The sequence below is a fragment of the Equus przewalskii genome, chromosome 8 (genome assembly GCF_037783145.1).
Source record: "Equus przewalskii isolate Varuska chromosome 8, EquPr2, whole genome shotgun sequence".
NCBI lineage: Eukaryota > Metazoa > Chordata > Mammalia > Perissodactyla > Equidae > Equus > Equus przewalskii.
Genome location: NC_091838.1, coordinates 14,738,082 through 14,755,289, shown reverse-complemented (window position 1 = coordinate 14,755,289; position 17,208 = coordinate 14,738,082). Strand labels below are relative to the sequence as shown.

General features: G+C 39.3%; 1 protein-coding gene across 31 annotated transcripts in view; it reads right to left on the bottom strand.

Moving 5' to 3' along the window:
* The window catches only part of EYA1 (EYA transcriptional coactivator and phosphatase 1), a 321,626-nt gene that overhangs the window by 112,628 nt on the left and 191,790 nt on the right, over positions 1-17,208 (bottom strand). For 11 of the 31 annotated variants that reach the window (XM_070630437.1, XM_070630427.1, XM_070630419.1 and 8 more), the window contains 3 exons: positions 9,781-9,850; positions 9,310-9,455; positions 5,363-5,500 (listed from right to left, as the gene is read on the bottom strand). In XM_070630437.1, coding sequence (XP_070486538.1) covers positions 5,363-5,500; positions 9,310-9,455; positions 9,781-9,850 — 354 coding nt within the window. The remainder of the gene's footprint in view (positions 1-5,362; positions 5,501-9,309; positions 9,456-9,780; positions 9,851-17,208) is intronic. The other 20 variants (XM_070630432.1, XM_070630421.1, XM_070630433.1 and 17 more) reach the window with 4 other exon arrangements.

Sequence of the window (17,208 nt, the reverse complement as noted above, 5' to 3'; positions counted from 1 at the left end):
GGGCTTTCAGCATTCGTGCATGTAAAACAAAAATCCAGTCCTGGTTTGGCTTAAAACGGCATGTGCTGGATTCATGGAAGCCTGCCATGGCAGAAGCATGGAATGGCGCAACCAGAAGTCGAGAAGGATCACCTGAACCGAACGAGGGCACCAAAGCTGGCCTGGTTCACAAGGCCAGGCAGTGACAAAATGCCCACAAATTACCAAATAAGTCTGTTCCTTAAGTGCCTTGAAAGTGTTAAAAGTACAGACAGTGTTCAGAAGTGAGTTCTGTAAAAAAATGTTTTCCAGAGTTTGATGTGCTCGTATTTGTGACTACTTACAAAGCTAGCTGTGTAATGCAGTGTCTCAGTTATTTAAAGAGCAGATCTGCCCTTCAGGAAACATACACTTCAGGCAGCTACATTTTTTTTTGCTAGTCTTCTATAAGAGTGACCCCTATAGGTGATATAATTCAAGGATATTACAACAAGGCAGGGTCTGGTAGTTCTAAATCATTCTCCATTTTGATGCATTCGCCAACATTTTCAGCTTCTTAGCTTCAAAAGTCATTGTTAGGGTTGTTGTAAGGATTAAATGAGATAATATACGTAAAATAATTAGAATAGTCCTTGGCACATATGAAGAGCTGTTATTTTATTTTGTTGCACGAGCACTAGAATTTTCTATCTCTATATAGCATAGCTCGTCACATGCCTATCTTCTTCCCTAATCTTGATTTCTGAACTAAATAATTTGGCATTTAAATGGCTGTTCCCTCCTCTTTTTCCACAGGTTCTTCTCACTCAGAGTAGAGACATGACTGTGGGGTCTTTCTGTGAATCCCACTGCTCCCACTCCCCAACAGTCATCACACTGTTGCCAATGCAGCTTTTTCTTTCTTCTGATTGTCTTCATCACGTTCTTGGCTGTTTCCTCTTGTTTCTCCCATTAATTTTTGTATCATGTACAAATAGCCTGACCTTTATTGACAGTGATTTTCCTTTTTTGCCAGGACATTAGTTAGATCTGGCTCTTATTTTGCTATGCTTATTTGTTTATTGGGTTCTTAGAGTTCTCTTTACTGGTAATATGTAGATAATATTATGTGTATATTAAATTTTTAATATATGGTTCACTTTTTTTTTCTCCTGGGAAGTGGGAGGGAGGAGTATTTAGATAATGCTTCCTAATTTGGCATTATTTCAGAAAGTTGGGCCATAATAATAATTATAAAGAAATAGTAACCACATCACTAGCACGAGGAGAGCAATAAAAATGAAAGCAACCATTTTGGTCTTTACTATGTGCCAGATGTTGGTCAGAGTGATTTACATGGATAATCTCAATTAAATTTCACAACACAACTGTGGCAGTAGATAATATTATGCTCACATTAGAGATCAGGAAATGGAGACGTGAAGAGTCAAGCCCCATGCTGAAAAGGCTCACAGACAGCAACGGCAGGGCTGTTCGACAGGCAGTTTGACTCTAGAACCATTACCCAGAGTGCAAGATGCCACTGTACCTCTAGTCCAGTCCTTCTACATCTGATAGAACCAAAGAGGTAATCACCATAAATTTTCTTCTTTCTTCTTTTTTTTTTTTGGTGAGGAAGATTGGCCCTGAGTCAACACCTGTTGCCAATCTTCCTCTTTTTACTTGAGGAAGATTGTCCCTGAGCTAACATCTGTGCCAATCTTCCTCTATTTTGTTTATGGAATGCCTCTACAGCATGGCTTGATGAGCGGTGTGTAGGTCCGTGTCCGGGATCTGAACCCATGAACCCTGGGCCGCTGAAGTGAAGTGTGTGAACTTAACCACTATACCACCAGGCTGGCCATAAATTTTCTTTAAATTATTCAGCATAACACAGAGAGCATACATAGCACATTTCAATTGTTGGAGTCATCTGGGTTACTAGAATATTTCTTCTAGTATTATGAAATCCTAATATTATGAAACTCTAGTAGCTAAATCACTAAAGAACTAATGATCATACCTTATATTTTAAAGGTGAAACGATCTTTTAGAAAAAGATAGGTAAAATACTTCCAAATCACTAAAATATATATAATCTCATCCAGGACTCTAAGAACTTTTAATAGCTATAAGATGAGACTGATACAAGCAAAAATCACTGTTATTCATTAAGGATAACAGAATCTGGAGTATTTTGAAAATAATTTTAGATACTGTAGAAATTTTTATATTAAAAAAGACATATTGAAAAGACACCCACAGGTCAATAGACTCCCACAATTGAGTATACAAAATCATAAAATAATGGTGAAGCATTTTTCATAATGCCTTTAATATTTTATAATATATAGTAATCAGAATTTATCCTAATCTAGCCATAAGGAATCTATAGCATATTATATATCATTATCCATCATCATATTAGCAAGTTTCAAGTTAATAGCATATTATTATCTGGCTTCATATATGGAAGTCACATTATATTCAACAATCTAAAATTGAGTGAAGTGCCATTCACTTCACACGGGTAGAAATACCCATATGAAATAATACCTCGGTCATGGAAAATGGGTTCTAAAATCTTGTGGGAAAGACCATTCACCAGGGGACCCACAAAAACACAAAAAAGCTTTAATGCAATCTCCAATAGGCCCAATTGAAGCTAGAAAAGCAATGCTATATTTGGTGTTACACATGCCCTTACTTCTTTTTTAAAATAAAGAGTTTTTTTCTCCTCCAAGGTAACTTTGTTTCCCCCTCCTGCATTTCCATTCTTTTCTCCACTCTAACATGACGCTCTACTCTGATTGCTGGCGAGTCCTCTCAAGAACTGTTTCTGCCACATAAGCTTTTGATCTGAGAGGAGAGTAAGATAAAAATAACTCTCAAGTGCAATATTTCTCGAACTGTCTGAGGTGTAGGACCAGCTTTTTCCACTAATCCTTCCTGGACTGACAATTTAGCAAAATACAATAGTAATGTATTCCTAAAAGAATAAAATGAGAAAAGAAAAGACAGAGAGAGTGCCATTTCTTACAATTATTGTTTGATTTAACCAACATAAAATTTACTATTGACCTATTATGAAAGTTTCTAAACGCTTCATCTGCAATTTCCGTACTTGGCTCAGTAGGGACTGGTAACCAAGACGCCCAGGAACCACACATTAGGTAGCTCTCCTCTTGGAGAAGGTGCTCATCTGTTTCCCTGTGACCTTTAGCACCTGCGTCTCCTCAAGGAGACCCGGATGCCCAGTGCAGAATGGGACCTATCATGGCGCCCTACTTCCCTCAGAGCTCCCGGAGGACTCCGCTCACAACTGTATCATTTGTTTGCTTGTCTACTGTCTCTCTCCTTGACAAGAATGCAACCTCTACGAGCAAAGAGACCTTGTTTGCTTTATCATCCGTTTTATTACTAGAGCCTAGGAGTATTAAATTCATTACTGAAGTCTCTTCATCACTTTTTATTCTTTTTATCTTTTTACTCAGCTGATATTCAGCACGTGTAGAAACGTAGTTCTTCTCCAGGGTGTTTGTTTTGGAATCAAGCACATAAGTAACATCCTTCTAAGACAGGGCTTTGTTATGTCAAAGGCAAAACCAAATCTAAAAAACATTAATACATCCAATAAAATTTTAGCTTCCTTACAGGAAAAAAAAAACCTTTAAAAACAATGAGTGGTGGGGCTGGCCCCGTGGCCGAGTGGTTAAGTTCGCGCGCTCCGCTGCAGGCGGCCCAGGGTTTCGTTGGTTTGAATCCTGGGCGCGGACATGGCACTGCTCATCAGGCCACGCTGAGGCAGCGTCCCACATGCCACAACTAGAAGGACCCACAACAAAGAATATACAACTATGTACCGGGGGGCTTTGGGGAGAAAAAGGAAAAAAATAAAATCTTTAAAAAAAAAAAAAAAAAAACAATGAGTGGAAATATACCTAAAGAACATTACAAATGTTTAAGAATCTTATGATAGGAAATAATGAGACAAAGATGAACACCACCACGGAAGAAAAGAAAAAATGTTTATCTTCTCAATTTTTAAAAAATATGTATGAAAACAACAATAAAATATTGTACCTAACAAAACAATTTTTTAAAGTAAAATATTTAATGTGTTCACTCTAATACACAGCCCTTCCTTGTGTAAATATATAACAAATCCTTAAAAGACTCTAAAACAGTTTATCTAACAATTCCACACTTAAATTTACCCAAAGGAAATAATTAAGGAAGCATATAAGATATTTATAGCATTGTTCTAGATGTCCAGTAATACACAGGTTACTTAAATAAGATATATCTATTAAATCATGCAACCACTAAAAGGATCCTGCTGTGGAACAGAATTTATTGATGTGAAAAGATATTTACAACATATTTGTTAGCGAAAATAGCAGTTGCAATAGTATATTATATGATATGGTCCCATGCTGTATATCTAGAAGAATCTATATCAAAGTGATAATAATAAATGTATAGAATATTTGATTATAATTATTTTTATGTCTCTGTATTTTCTCATTTATCTGCCGCAAAGAAATATTTTTAACATAATGAAGAATAAGATAAAAGGGGCAAAGAAGATAAAAACTGCCAAAAGAATCTCTTCAATCAAAAAGTAGCCACAGTGATTTAATTCAACTATGGCTTGGCACTATTAAGAGGCTGAATATGATTTGTTAAACTGATCTGCAGTAAAACAAGATATTAGGAGAATGTTTAAATTATATGAGAACTATTTTCAAGTATTTTATAGACACATTTCCATGATAATCTGTTAATTACAGTGGTACCTATGTATTCCTGAAAACTGCTTTGATAACCTAAACTTTCAGCTGTTGTTCCATTTGACTTGCACTTATGTTTTGACTATAGTTTCAAAATCAGAACCCAGGGACCGGTAATTTAAAGCTGCATCTTGACGATGCATTGAGTGGCTGTCCAATTTGGTAGGTCATTTAGTCAACACACATTGCACACTCTAATTCTAGAGCTGTGATAATGAAAATGAAGAACACAGCCCTTTTAGAAGGGTTGGTTGGCCATACCAAGTGCCAGACTTTTTAGCATATATCGTACCACAACCTCTTACATCATTGACTTTCTTTTCATTCTTTTTTAATTGGTAGAAGCAAAGGCAGAAAACTTCAACTTCACAAGAATTTTAGCGTTTTTTGAAAAGAACTTGGGAGATCTTTCAGTCTAACCCCTTGATGTTATCAATCTGAAACTTTCCGCCCAGAGAGCAATGAAGTGAAGAAAATGGAACTAGAAGCAGATGTCTAGCCTCTATGCCCAGTCCACTTTCCACCATTATCCACTGCTTCCACAGAACATCAAATTCTACTTTAGAAAGCACAGGGTTAACGAAAAGAGCAATGTCAGCGTGCACACAGACCTTGCATCTGGTAGCTGTATGGTGCTTGTCCAGGTTGAGGGGTACCAAAGCTTGTGCCATAGCTGAGAAATCCTGTCTGTCCAGGCGACTGAGACTGTGACAATCCACCTTCAGTCTTGATGCCTGCCCACAATGCACCTAAATCAGTTAGTGATAGCTTATCTATTTGTTCATTTGCAAAAGCTGGTAAATATACAAAAACACTCCCACAGCTGTTCAGTCACAAACGCTTCCCAGGATTATTTCAGTAATCAAGGGAACACATGCTTAGAGTGAAATACCCCAAACTGTAACTTCTATTTTTTAAAAAAATAGGCTTATTACAGATTTGAAGGCCTATTCACGTTGTGCTTTGTTGCTGTTTTTTTGAATTCCATTTTCTATAAAATTTAATTCCAGTGATATCATTTCTATACTTACTTTTGTTGCTTTACAAGAGTTTAAGATCATCTCCTTTATAGTTAAGAAATGGTCAGAATTAAACTTTAGCTAAGCTATTCCAAAAGTTGCTATGTTGATTAGTGTCATAATTAGAACACTTTTTTCCAAAAATTATGATTGGGGTCTCCAGCCTCACAGAATTCTTTTCTTCTTTTTTTTTTTTCTTATTCTTTCTACCACAAAGCTGACTTTAGTACATAACTCATTTTGAAGTCAGAGGAAGCAATACTGGGCACAGAACTAAGCAACACAGGGGAAAAGTTTCTCCCAAATATCCAGATCCCACCAGAAAGCAAGCACAAAGGAAGCAGAATATTAAAGAAGTGAATCCTGTACAACCATAGTGATTTATACGCAAGTGAAGGTGACCAGAAGTTCCCTTTTGTCCCTGGTAGTTTCAAGTATTTATTCAAATATAATTGTTTGAAAAGTAGTCCGAATTACACTTTCTTTTTATCACGTTGTAATATAAAAATAATGTATTCCTGGCCCTAAATACTTTCCAAAGCACCAGGCTGACAACTCAACTCTGGGACTCGGGTTTGGCAGTGTTGCTGCACAGGCTCAGCCCTGGATCATAATTAAAGACAGCCATGAAAGTTAACAACTGTCCCTAATTCCCACAGAAGGAGGGGAAGAAAACTTCTGCCAAGGGAATTCACATTTTTGAATAATTTTACTTTGCACTTAAGATAAACGGTATCTTTGGGATCTAGACTACAGAGTAGTCTCACTGTTTATTTCCATTTTAGGGGAGTTTCATGAGCAGAATAAAGTTAGGTAACTTTCCGAAGGCAGTGGAAGAATCTGACTCTTGGCCGAGAAAGCCTACTCTAATTCCTGGAGTATCTCGAAATAACCTCACCATGACCTTAACATTAAGTCTTAACAGAACCTTAACATTTTAAAAAATATGACTTTCTCTCTACAGGCAATCAAGCCAATGAATAACCCACACATATAAATGGTCCCTGGAAAAACATCTGCCCAAGACAGGTGGCTTGATGGTTCTAGAAACTCCCTCTTGGTGATTTTTCCAGTAGGGATTTTCTCCCTTCTCTAGAGCATTTGAAGCTATAATGATCTGCTTCCAGTCTTCACCTGTGTCACCTCTGTTTTTAGCCTGGAGGTTCAAGATGGGAATCCTTGTGATAAGAACAGGTGAGGAAGGCAGGAAGAGGAAGCGAAATGTCCATAACCACACCTATCTCCATGGTTTCTACTCACAAGCTGGCAAACTCATCTCATTGGTCAACACCAAGCAGATCCACTGAAGAAAGAACAGTAGATCTCCTTCCCCACTTATCTATTCTTACTATGAAAAGATTTGCCTATCTTTTCTTACAGGATCTAAGTAAAAAGTCAGGGGGCACAAGTCCTTGGAGAAAGTCTTCTAACACCATCAGGACCTTGACTATCAGCAGTTAAAAATCTGAAACTATGTGGTCTGCCTTCATGGGCAAGCAATGGAGAGAAGGCTGCCGTATTTTTCAGTGCACTAGACCAAGAAAAATAGAATGCCTGGTCAGAAGCACTGGGGACATCTCCTTGTCAGGAAAACACTAAGGACTCAGAATTATTCCCAGGAGATTTATAAGTATGGAAGATCCTGGGATCAAAGCCCTTTACACTGAGCCTTACTCTCACCACCTCCTCAATCTCCATCTATCACATTAAAATGCCCATCCTCACTCTACTCCTTCTGATTCTATTCTCAGAACCTCTGCTCCTCTCACCCTCTGGAAACAGCCACTTCAGACAGCAGGGACATTCACTAACGATGAATGGCACCTTCCCATGGTAGCATTGGCAGATCTACAGTACTTTACTATTGTCTGCACTGGAAAATACATTTACACTTCAAATAATCAGCTTACAAATAAATTTTGAGAATATAAATTGGGGACTGCCTTAATCACATTAGAGAATTGAAGCTATGCAATTCGAATCATAGATCCTTTCTCCTCTTTTAGCGAAAGAGTAGTTTAAAACTAAATTACATACAAATTTGATTTATAGCTAATATTTATTTTGAGAACCCTTGAATAAGTTATAAAAATGAAAGATAATTTTAGACAGTCCATTTTAAGGCTGTTTCTAAAGTCTGATTTAAAAATATCTAACTAGGTAACATTCAGTTCTGATAGTTTTGGAATAAAACTATAAAGAGTGAACTCATATATAATTTAGATTTTAATTTCTATATGTTTTATAAGAAATTTATATATGGTCAATTTGGTTTGGGGTAAAGACAGAATGAAAAGGAATAAAGTAATTTACCCTCTAATTACTAATGAAATGCTCAAAGAACATTATTTCTTTCAATATACTGCAGAAAAGAATATTACAAAACAATAGTGGCAGCAGAAGCATAATTAGAATATTGGTAACAAAAATTCTGTGTAATTCTGTACTTATTCTACCAGTGCTTTCCTCAAACTTACATGTACTTTTTTTCGATCACTAGGTTTTGTTTTTTTCTTAATAGAATGCCAATAATCCCTATTTTTTTCAAACAAATCACAATTTGTTTACAATTACAATCGCAATTCAATTGAAGAAAAAGTATTTTGAAATTCTAAGATTTTTTAAAGTTAAACTTTGGGGTTTTGCTGGGTTCATTTTTAATTTACAGGTATTGACCCTGTAACAATGGAGTTAAATTACACCATGAGCTTTAAACATTTCCTGGTTTGTCTCTTTAAAGTGCGGCCCAAGCCCTGGTATATAGATCTCTTTTACTTTATTTTTATTTTCTTTCTTTTTTTTTTTTTTTGAGGAAGATTAGCCCTGAGCTAACTACTGCCAATCCTCCTTTTATTTGATGAGGAAGACTGGCCCTGCGCTAACACCCATGCCCATCTTCCTCTACTTTATATGTGGGACACCTACCACAGCATGGCTTTTTGCCAAGTGGTGCCATGTCCGCACCCGGGATCTGAACCTGCGAACCCCGGGCCGCCAAGAAGCGGAACGTGTGAACTTAACCACTGTGCCACCGGGCCAGCCCTTAGATCTCTTTTTCTAATGGTTGATAATGCTGACATTTGATAATACTGCCACCTTCAAGTTGAGAGCAATAGTTTGTTGAATTCTGTGTATGCTTCCCTAATCATAGCTTGGCATCTGATAAATAGGAAATGAATCTTTACTCCAAAAGACTTCATTCACAGACATTTTATCACAAATATGCACCAAAATACTTTGGATTCCAGAGCCAAGTGCTCAAATGGCAATTTAAGAATTGAGATATAATTGGAAAAAAATAAGAGCAAGACAGCATACAAACCAAGCAATCAATTTGTCACCTCTGACCTCAAGATAAGTAACCCCTTGTTCTTATAATGCTCATTAGAAACAATCATATCAAAAATTTAGACGCAAAAGGTGATAACACTTTCTAAAGTGGCCCCAGACGACAGTTGGAGTGCCACTCCTGTGAAACATTCACACACCCAGGCACGCCCACTGGATAATGCCACCACTAACACAGCGGGATTACTCACCATAGGAGGAGATTCCGTAGGGCTGTCCTGGCTGTGGGTATGCGGCATACGCTGTAGCTTGTTGCATTCCTGTGGTAAACTGTGTTTGCCCATATGCAGCCATAGTTTGTGAGGAAGGGGTAGGGAGAATATGTGGGTATGGTCTGCTATTTGTCAGAAATGACAGAAAATAGAAAGCCCATGCATTAGATGGAAACATGCAAGGTAACTGAGTAACACCACATCACAAAATCCAGTTCAAGACTGTCTCTTCAAGTATAACTTTCCAACATAACATACCAAGTACTGAGACACTTCAGTGTCTCTACTAGGCGATGCTCAAAATAAATTTGCATAAATACATTGACGTCTGTACGAAATGCACTTTAGTTTAAATTAAGATGTAACATATGGGCACAGGACATGATTTGAAATCAGGTAAAAAGACTACTCAGAAAAGTTATTTATTGATTAAGAGAAAATACATCTTACTTGGAAGGGTAAATCTGTGGTGGGGAGAATTGATGAGTTGGTCTTGGGCTGAAGCTACTGCTCCCAATTGCTGGAAAAAAAATAATGCACAATAATCAAAGCAAAATATGTATAAAGCATTGAATAGTTTGAATGATAGTTTGACCACGTGAAATGGCAGATGTCTGACCCTTGTGGCCTGCAGAAATGGCAATTTCCTGTGGTCAGCCTAACAGAAAGTTAAACTATATTGAGGAAGCTATAGGAACGAATTAAGTGGTTCTAATTTTAAGTTAACTCTTAGAAAACATAGTCACAATCGTCTTAAATACCTGTTCGCATGTTGTGATCGGTTTTACAGTGGCGATACTTTAAGAGCACAGAGTCCTGGCTACTGTTTGGAAAGATACGCTGGGGGAGGGGGATGAAGTTGAAATGCAGGGCTGGGCAGGACCCGAAAGGTCATCTGGCCTGTTGTTCACGCTCAACGAGAACACACACCTGAGACTATGGCCCGGAAACATGGTCTAATCTTCTCTCAGGTGAGGAAAACTAGGACCGATCCTCATTTGCCTGCACTGATTTAGCAAGGTTTTTTAGTAAAAATGCATTCCTGTAACTATCTTGAATTTCTCAAGTTGCAAGCTAAGCCTGTTTTTTCTTGTGCTGAGGCAGGCGCTCCTCTGTCTCTTAGTTACATGTGTTCAACGTCAGGGTCCAAGTACAAAGTTTTGTTTTTGTTTTTCTTAAAGAGGTTATTTAAGTGTTCAAGCAGAATTTCAGTTCTTTTTAATTGCACATACTTGATTCAACATGTCTCAGAAATGCACTCAACTCTCCTATCAAATGTTCTTCTATGTTCATTCTAAACTAAAGAAGCAAAAATTCATTTTTGCTAATATACGGCCACAAAATGGTAGCTCTCAGCTTCTTCCATTGTGAGTAAGGGCTATCTATCTATGTGTATATATACATCTACACACATTTACACTTATATTTGCATACATATATACCCACAGTTATCTATATATTTTTTTTCTTCCCTCAAACTCTCTCTATCCTCTATCTGGCTAAGATGCATATCCTTCAGGTACAATTGTTATAAGATGTTATATGCTTATTTTCTTTTTCCACTAATAATCACTTTCTTCAGAGGCTCTCTCATTTATTAACTGCATTCTACATTAAAACCCTTCATAAGGTTCCATGCACTCTAAGTTTTACATATTTTTCATGATGACACACCAGTTCATTTATGATTCTCAAATTTTCCAGCTTGTGTCTGGGAGAAAGTGGTCGAGTTGAAGTAGAATCTCAAAACCTATGAACAATCCTTTCCTCGGCAAGCAAAGAGGCCGAACCCAGCAACAATATAAGAGGTCTGGATCGCCACTGCTCTTGCAGGCTGCCTGACTTCAGCCTTCTGGCCGTCAGTCTGGCAGAGACGAGTCCATATTAAAGAGATGGCAGGCCAACCTGGCTGGGGTCCCCCGTCTTTTGGCACACGTTGAGTCACTACTCTATTCCAGGCACTGATGCTGCAGATGCAAACATGCAAAGACAAGTCCTGTCTGTCACACGTGGGGAGGCCGCCACACAAACAGGAGTGGGAGGATTAGGCAAATACAGCAGTCTATAGAAGCGGGGGGTTAGCGAGAGAACACAGACTACCGCTTGCCCAGGTCATCTGCGACTACAACCTTTTCTACTCCCCTTTTCTAAGAGGCCAAGGGCAAAGGAGACTTCTCCAGCAGAGTTGCTGGAGAAGTAATATCTTCCCTGGACAACTGTAGTTAAAAATAAGCTTTAAGGGGGTCAGCCCTGTGGCCGAGTGGTTAAGTTCGCACGCTCAGCCTTGGCGGCCCAGAGCTTTGCCAGTTCGGATCCTGGGCGCAGACATGGCACCACTCCCCAGGCCATGTTGAGGTGGCGTCCCACATGCTACAACTAGAAGGACCCACAACTAGAATATACAAGTGTGTACTGGGGGGTATTTGGGTAGAAAAAGCAACAACAACAACAAAAAAGGAGATTGGCAACAGTTGTTAGCTCAGGTGCCAATCTTTAAAAAATAAATAAATAAATAAATAAATAAGCTACGAAAAAATGAAACTACAACAAAACCAAAATCCCAATGCCACCTGAGGATAGGAGACACAGAAATCCCTTTTATTCTTTTTTAGTTCTACCCCTGTGCTTTTCAAACTGAGGTCACAACCCACAGAAAGATCATGAACTCAGCTTAGCAGGTTGCACCCAGCAAGTTTTTACAAACAAACAGAAGGACAGAATAGATGGTATCAGGGTTATTACACAGGGTAAATTCTGGGAAGCTTTGATTTAGATTCTATGCATCGTGTATGTGTGTCCACATGAACAAAGAGATTTGGGAGGCTGCAGACTGTGATAATTAAGCACAGGTTCTGGAACCAGAATTTAATTTCAGCTCAGATTGAAGTTCCAACTTTTCTAGTTGGTCTTAGTCAAGCTATTTGATTCCTCTAAGCCTTGATATGTTCTTGTGTAAAATGACAGCAATACCGCTCCCTGCACTTCACAGGACTGCTGTGAAGACTAAAGGAGATAACTGACATAAAGTGCATAATACAATGTGCAATAAGTGTTTATTATTTTAGATTCCCAGATTCCTACTATCTTTGTCCCCAGAATTGCCCTTCCTTCTGTGTTTTTAATTCTACTCAATGGGCAGTATCACTATTTGTCCGGGAAAATGCTTAAAAGCAGGATTCTTTGCCCCATTTTACATATGGGGATAGAACTTAAAACGTCCACGCAAATAAATGGGAAAGCTGGTACGTGAACGCACGTCTGCCTGAGTCTTTCCACCAAAACATACTATCTCCTGACCTCCTACATAGAAACTAGACACCTCAAAATTATCCTGTTTTTTCACTCTATTTCATGACTCTCAAACCACCCATCCCAAATCCAGAAATTGCTTGTGGATCTGTCGTGCATACTCCATTCCCACTCTCCTGTCCTGGTCAGATCCTCATTTCGTCTCACCTGGACTACTGCCACAGCCATCTGGCTACTTTCCCTGTGTTCCATCCAGGGACAGCCAGCCATGCCCCTTGCCCTGTCACTCCTGCTACCACTGTGATCTTTCTTAAATGGAAACCTCTTTATGTCCATTTTCCAGCTTACAATCTCTGAACTGCACTCCCATTGTCCTTAAGAAGAATTCCAAAGTCCTTGGCAGAGTGTACAGAGGGAGTCAAGCTTCCACCCCAGCCGCCCTAGGGTTTAATAGTATGTAGCCTCGCCGAGACTCGAGGCCACCCTACACGCCGTGCATTGTCACGTCTGTCTTGGTTGTTCTTCACCCCAGAACCATCTGTCTTATGATGCTCTTCTTTCCCCTGCCTCACAAACACTTACTCCTCCGTGGGACTAAAGCATCATTTTCTCTTTAGGATAATGTCTTCCTTCTCGGTACTTTCTTGGGATGTGGTACACACTGGCACCTCAGCACTTACCACAATGCATCACGGTTAGTGTATGTAGCCTACAGATGCGAGTTTCCTCTGCTAACCAGCAGCTTCTGGGGCCAAGGACCTCCTACTCTCCTTTGTTTCCTTGGCACTTGGAGGTCCTGACATATGGTAGGTAATCAATAAACAGTATTTGTTCAACGGGAATGTGAGATTTCGGTCATAAGCAGAGTAGATTTTTTTAAACCATAATGACGTGAAGGATGGTTACATTATTTTGTTATTTATAAACATACATAAAGAACCTGATTCAGCTCTTTGGCAATATAAATTGGAGTGAATAGTGTTCCTTAAGAAATATGTGTGAATAAGAACCCAGGATGCTGCCCGAGCATCCTGCTCCTACCTACCTATGTGCACCTAAAATTAATGAATATTTAATGCATATAATAAGCCATATCTTTTGGGCTTTCTCTAAATCCAAATCCTTGCAATCTCTGTGTGGCCTAAAGTCAAGAAGCCTCCATCTTATACTCAGCTACTTTTTCTCTTACTTGCCTAAAACACCTTTACTTTTTAAAATAATAATCTAGAAACTCAGATTAGTCTTAATTTCACAGGACTAGAATCACCTAAAGCAAAAAGAATGCTCCCAGACCACTTACTGAGGTAAATAAAATGGTTATCTTATTAGTAAACTCTAAATTACACATTTCAGAGCTTTGGGAACATAAGGACAACTAATACCTTTATTTAAAACATAAAATGTGTTTTAGCATATTTGTTTCCTATTATTTCAGTCTTTCCCCTACTTCTAACATGTAAGTTAAAGCAGCTCCCCAAATCCTATTGTAGGAAGGGAGAGGAGACCCCACGATAAATGATATTCACAAGCTTGAGAAGCCGCTGGGAAGGTGAGTAGAAATCTCAGAGTTAGCCAGTCCTCAGTTCACCGCTCCCCAGACACCCATCTCACTGACGTCAGCCTCATTTCACTGGACAATCAGGAAAAAAGCCTAGAAGTAAGTTGTGATTCTTCTCTTTCCCTCAAACCCTTTAATCATGAGTCCAGTCAGCTCTCCCTTCAGAGATCCCAAATCTGACAACTTCTCACTTCCTCTCGTCTACCACCCTGTTCCAATCACCAACACTGTGGCCACCAGAGAACAGAAGTCTAGGACACTCCCACCTCACCTCACCTTCCTTTCCTCTCTCCTCCACTCCTTTCCCCTAAAAGAATCCCGGCACATTTATTCTTGCCTCAGTGGCTCTTCTAAGAAGGACATGGACTAACAACATAGCCATCTTTCATCTGAACCAGGGAAACGTTGATCTCCTTCCTTCTCCTTACCCTCTCCCCACTCTTCCCCCATACAGCATTTTCCACACGACCAACAGTGATCTCTTAAAAATATAAATTGGATCATGTCACAACGCCCCCTTGCCTTCAACTCCAATCCCCATTATCCTCCTATTACATTTAGATTAACCCAAACTTATTCCTTCACTTCATTATGATCTCTGCTCAGATGCCCTCTCCTCAGAGAGGCCTTCCCTCTAAAAGAGACCCCCACCTGCTCTTCCACTATATTCTCTGGTCAGCTTTCATTTTCTTCATAGCACTTTTCACTGCCTATTTACTGACACTACCACTTACCACTTATCTATCTATTACCTGTCTCTCCCGAAAGAATGAAAGCTGTGCAAGGGGGAGTACCTTCTCTACTTTCACTGCTATATTCCCACTGCCTAGAACAGTGTCTGGCATATGGTAGGTGCCCAATACATAACTGTTGAGTGAATGAATCAGATCTAAAAAGTGACATCTTTTTGTGAACCACTGAAACAATAAAGAAACCATATTTTTCACATGATATCTTTTTCTCCTCTAGAAGCATTCCTGTTCCTATTTCCAATTTTTAGATACTATCAGATATCAACTTTGTGTGATCAATATCATCAACTGGCATTTTATTCAACAAATTTAGACTTTGTGGAAATGGAAGAAAGCAGCAGACAAAGACATTTTGCAATCCCTAAAAACACATTATTTTCAACTCCAGTTGTTGTTAACATTTAAATCATTAAAATACTGCTTTTCATTGGTAAATAGTAAATAAGCAAAACATCACTATATTTTGAAAACTTAATAAACAGCCTTGCAATTTTCAATTCAGCCACATGCCCTGGAAAATCAATGCCTTCCCTCCAATCTCCCCACCCCAGGATACCTGCCAATTTCCCCAGAAGAAAGTGAGCCTTGCTGCCTCCTTACTGCTTTAAGATGCTCGGGTTCCTTGAAGGATGGAGGTAGAGGTAGCTATAACCAAGGTCAGGATGGCTCCATTTCTGCTTTATCCCTGCTGTCTATCTCCTCAGGTCACCCAGAATAGTCAGGATGTGAATTTTTAAGCCACCATAGAGAAGGAAGTGGGAGTAGTGACCACAGAGATAAAGAGCACCTTGGAGTTAAATGCTTGGAGACTGCTTTCTCTAATCTCCTCTTTCTCTTATAAACCCTAAGTCCTGTTCATGGCTACTGAAGCACACCATGCTTTTTGTAATGAAAGAAGAGAAGGGAAGGAAGACGGAAGAGAAGGAATATGTAAGAGAAAGGAAGGGAAAGAGGATGGAAGGGAAGGGAAGGAAGACAGAAGGGAAGAGAAGGAAGATGGGAGGGAAGGAAGACAGGAGGGGGGAAGGAGGAAGGGAGGAGGAAGGAAGGGAGGAGGAAGGAAGGGAGAGAAGGAAGGAGGGAGGGAGGAAAGGAAGGATGTAAAGGAGGAAAAAAAGAAAAAGAAAATCTAGGACAGTAAATGAATGTCCATCCCCATGGTGCTCTGTGCTTCCTATGCCTTGCCCCAATTCCCCAGCTCCCTGGATCCCTTCCTCTGTGTCCAACACAGAGAATCAATCTACGGAAAACAAGATCCTCTCTAGCTTCAGTCTTTCATCAAACTATCCCTCCACCTTCAGCTAAGCCCTTCTCTGAGGCCCTTGCTTCTCCTGCATATCTTTTCCAAGTAGAGGCTGCTCATTATCTCAGATTCCAGATATCACAAAGACCTGAAAACATATCCTCCTTGCTGCCTCTTCCAAACCCTTGTTTTTCTGCTCTCTCATAAAACCCTTCCTTCTCTGAAGTTTCTGACAACTCTTTAACACTTCCTTGAATGACCAACCTCCTAAACATTGCCTTGCATTTATCAAAAAGTTTAGTATTTGACTGTCTCTCCTGACAAGTCCCAACATTATCTTGGGTTATACACCCAATACTTTTCTCATTCTATCTAGGCGTCAACTCTGGCCTTCTGCTTCAACCATCAAGCTCAAGACCATATCTTGGATCTTTTTTCCTCATTCCACAGTCTCAAATGACAACAGCATTGACTACTTCATTTGTTTACTGAACAAACATTTACCGACCCTCTCTCATGTGCTTGATTCCATGAGGACCACTGGGACTGTTAAGTGTGAACGAGACGAACAGAACCTCTGTTCTCATAGAGCTACAGTTTAGCAGGAGGAAAGACAAGGAAAAGTAATTTTAAAAGTAGTGATGAAGGCTGAAGAAGGGAAATACCGAGAATGAACTACAGAAGCACACAGTGGAGGCCTTCCCTGAGTTTTGAGATTAAGGAAGGAACATCTTGTCTTTAATTTTCACCCCTTTATTCCCATCTCACCTGTTCGCCAACCTCATCACGAGATGCAGGACTCCTGACATTTTTATCTTCTCTCAATTTATATCTCTTACCTTCACTTTCTTTCTACCTATCCTGGATACGTGAATAATTATTTTAAACCACTCTTTTACTGATACCTCAATTCTCTTCCCTCCATATTCTTCCATGCCCTACCTGGAAAATCCTCAACCCTGCATCAGGAGCAATGTCTTTTTACCTGGGGAGCTGAGCCCTTGTAGAGAAAAATCACTCTACCATAAAGGCTGCACATTCATTAGTTCCGCCTTTGTTTGGACCTTTGGCTCACC